This window comes from Poecilia reticulata, linkage group LG19 (genome assembly GCF_000633615.1).
Source record: "Poecilia reticulata strain Guanapo linkage group LG19, Guppy_female_1.0+MT, whole genome shotgun sequence".
NCBI classification, from domain to species: Eukaryota; Metazoa; Chordata; class Actinopteri; order Cyprinodontiformes; family Poeciliidae; genus Poecilia; species Poecilia reticulata.
In genome coordinates, this window is record NC_024349.1 from 6,163,080 (window position 1) to 6,165,519 (window position 2,440).

Consider the following 2,440-nt stretch of genomic DNA (forward strand, 5'->3'; position numbering starts at 1 on the left):
AAACGCCATTTAACAAGGATTCTCACACCTCAGTTTTAGTTAAAACGCCATTTAACAAGGATTCTCACACCTCAGAGTTTTGGTTAAAACGCCATTTAACCTGCCCACCTTTTCAGCCATATTGTCCAGTGAAACTCTTTGGCATATTTCCTGTTTTCTAGGATATTACTCATGGAGGAACCCGGGCCGCGGATCCTGGTTCGTCCAGGCGCTCTGTAACGTCCTCAGCGAGTTCGGCAAGCAGCTGGAGATAATGCAGATCCTAACGCGGGTCAACTACATGGTGGCCACCAGTTTCGAGTCCTGGTCGGAGGATCCGCGTTTCAGTGAGAAGAAACAGATTCCCTGTGTGGTCTCCATGCTGACCAAAGAACTGTACTTCAACTGATATCCTGCCTGTACTGTAAGACAGAGACTCACTGACTGACCAGACTGACTCGACCGGCTGTTTCAGGCGATGCGCAAGCAGTCGAAGCATTCAGGGATGATTCAGGCCCGACAGGACCCAGCGCATTTAGAGCATGCCACTTTGTCTACGTGTGAAGTTGGGCCTGACGACAATCAAAAATAACACTCTGAGTTCATGTGTTTACAGTAAAACCTCCTCTTCAGGCTCCCCCTTGAAATACTAGTCACATTTAAGCCGATTGTTGTCGACAGACATTGTGAATTATATATGTTTGATCTACCGACCCATAAAATTAGCTGCCAGTTTTTATGGGTTGGTGGATTCATATCTGAATATGCGTTTCTCCATTTTACAGCACTTATTTGTCTAGACATATAATTTTTTTTAGCTAATTAGCCCACCTAATGAATTACAAAAACAACTACTACTCTTGTGGATCTGTTCGTAGCTAACATTAGCATTAGCATGCAGTCACAAAAAGACTTTAAAACGGTTAAAGCAGACATTTAAATACACTTCACTAAAACATGCAAAGCATTAGTGTTTCACACTTAGAGTTTAAGGCTTTAATGATTAATTAAAGCATTAATCATAATTAATGCTTTATTAACGCCTAATTAACCATAATTAATGCTTTTATTATAATTAAAGCATAAATTATGATGAATAAAATACAAAAACTTTCAAGCATGTTTCTACAACCCCTAGTGACCTTTAACTAACTCTACAGTGTAACCAAATGTTGTGATTTATTAGACCGTAACTGAGGATTTTAAATCTCTACTGATTATAAATGTATTAAATTACTATATATTCTTGCATCGATCAAAGATTAAGGATATATTTACGGTTAAAAGGACAGGAAATGAGAGCTTTAGGATTGTTCTCGCATCATAATCAATGTTTTTATTTCCAAATACGGTTGAAAAGGCTAGTTTTTGCTGTTCTTCTGGTTTTTTATTTATTTTAATTTAAATTTCAGCTTTGAATTTGCACAACAGACGGAATATAATAGTACAAAGATTGTTTTATTTATATTATTTAGCTCTAAACTACGTGTTTCAGCTGCTCTCTAATGAGATTTTTTAACAGGTCATATTATTCAGCATCATTACAATAGTTAAAAAAACAATTGACTCTTAAAAAGCTGCAGTATGTAACTTTTATAAAAATATATGTATATAGTTTTTACATATTTTGTAAAATTATAATTATGTTTTGACTGTAAAATGTGAGACAATCTAGTTCCTCTACTTTCTCCTAGTTTTTCCAGTACTAGCTGCAGAAATGCACCACTCTGTCAGAAACAACCAATCAGAGCCAGGAGGAGGGTTTTAGCGCTGTCAATCACTCTCATGTTCACGCCCTGGTTCACGACAACACAGCCTGCCACGAGTGCTAATGCTAGCTAGCATAGCCACCAATTATGGCGGATATGTGGTTTTTCTGTAACCGTAAGTTGTTTCTCTGCCATTAGTACATTTAGCAGCAAGTATATGAGGATGATTGACAGCGCCAAGACCTTTCTCCTGGCTCTGATTGATTGCTTTGACTGCAGTTGTACGATTGCGCCGTCTCAGCATGGTAACAGCTTTAATAAATATGTAAAAAACATATTTTTGTAAGCTACGTACTGCAGCTTTAAGGGAAACACACACAACTGACAAAGTAACTTTTACAGCCTTAATAATTTCTGCACATAATTTTATTTAGTTGAAGATTTTCAGTTTGTATTTGCTAAAGTGAATGTCAAGTTTGAACAGATCCCAGGAGATTGGCCAGAAACACCACCCAGCAAAAAATAATCATAAACTGACTTAGACAAAAGTTGCCACAAATAATTTTGAACGACCGTCTAGATCAGGAAAACGGAGCAGATCATTTTCAGATGTGGATGTTTTTAAAGTTTCAGCTGTCAGATTTAGTAGCAGTCAATTAAGAAAAGTTTAAACTCCGACTGCAGCATTGTCACAACGCTCAAGATCTCAGCCTTTCCTGTGACCAAGTTGGTAGCAACATGCTAGTAACCAA

The 2,440-nt window shown here is 37.5% G+C and overlaps 1 protein-coding gene across 3 annotated transcripts in view; it reads left to right on the forward strand.

The window, feature by feature from the left end:
* casp7 (caspase 7, apoptosis-related cysteine peptidase) overlaps positions 1–2,434 on the forward strand; it is an 11,823-nt gene extending 9,389 nt beyond the window's left edge. For all 3 annotated transcript variants that reach the window (XM_008436676.2, XM_008436677.2, XM_008436678.2), the window contains one exon: positions 162–2,434. In XM_008436676.2, coding sequence (XP_008434898.1) covers positions 162–388 — 227 coding nt within the window. In that variant the 3' untranslated portion in view covers positions 389–2,434. The remainder of the gene's footprint in view (positions 1–161) is intronic.
* The last annotated feature ends 6 nt before the right edge of the window (positions 2,435–2,440 follow it).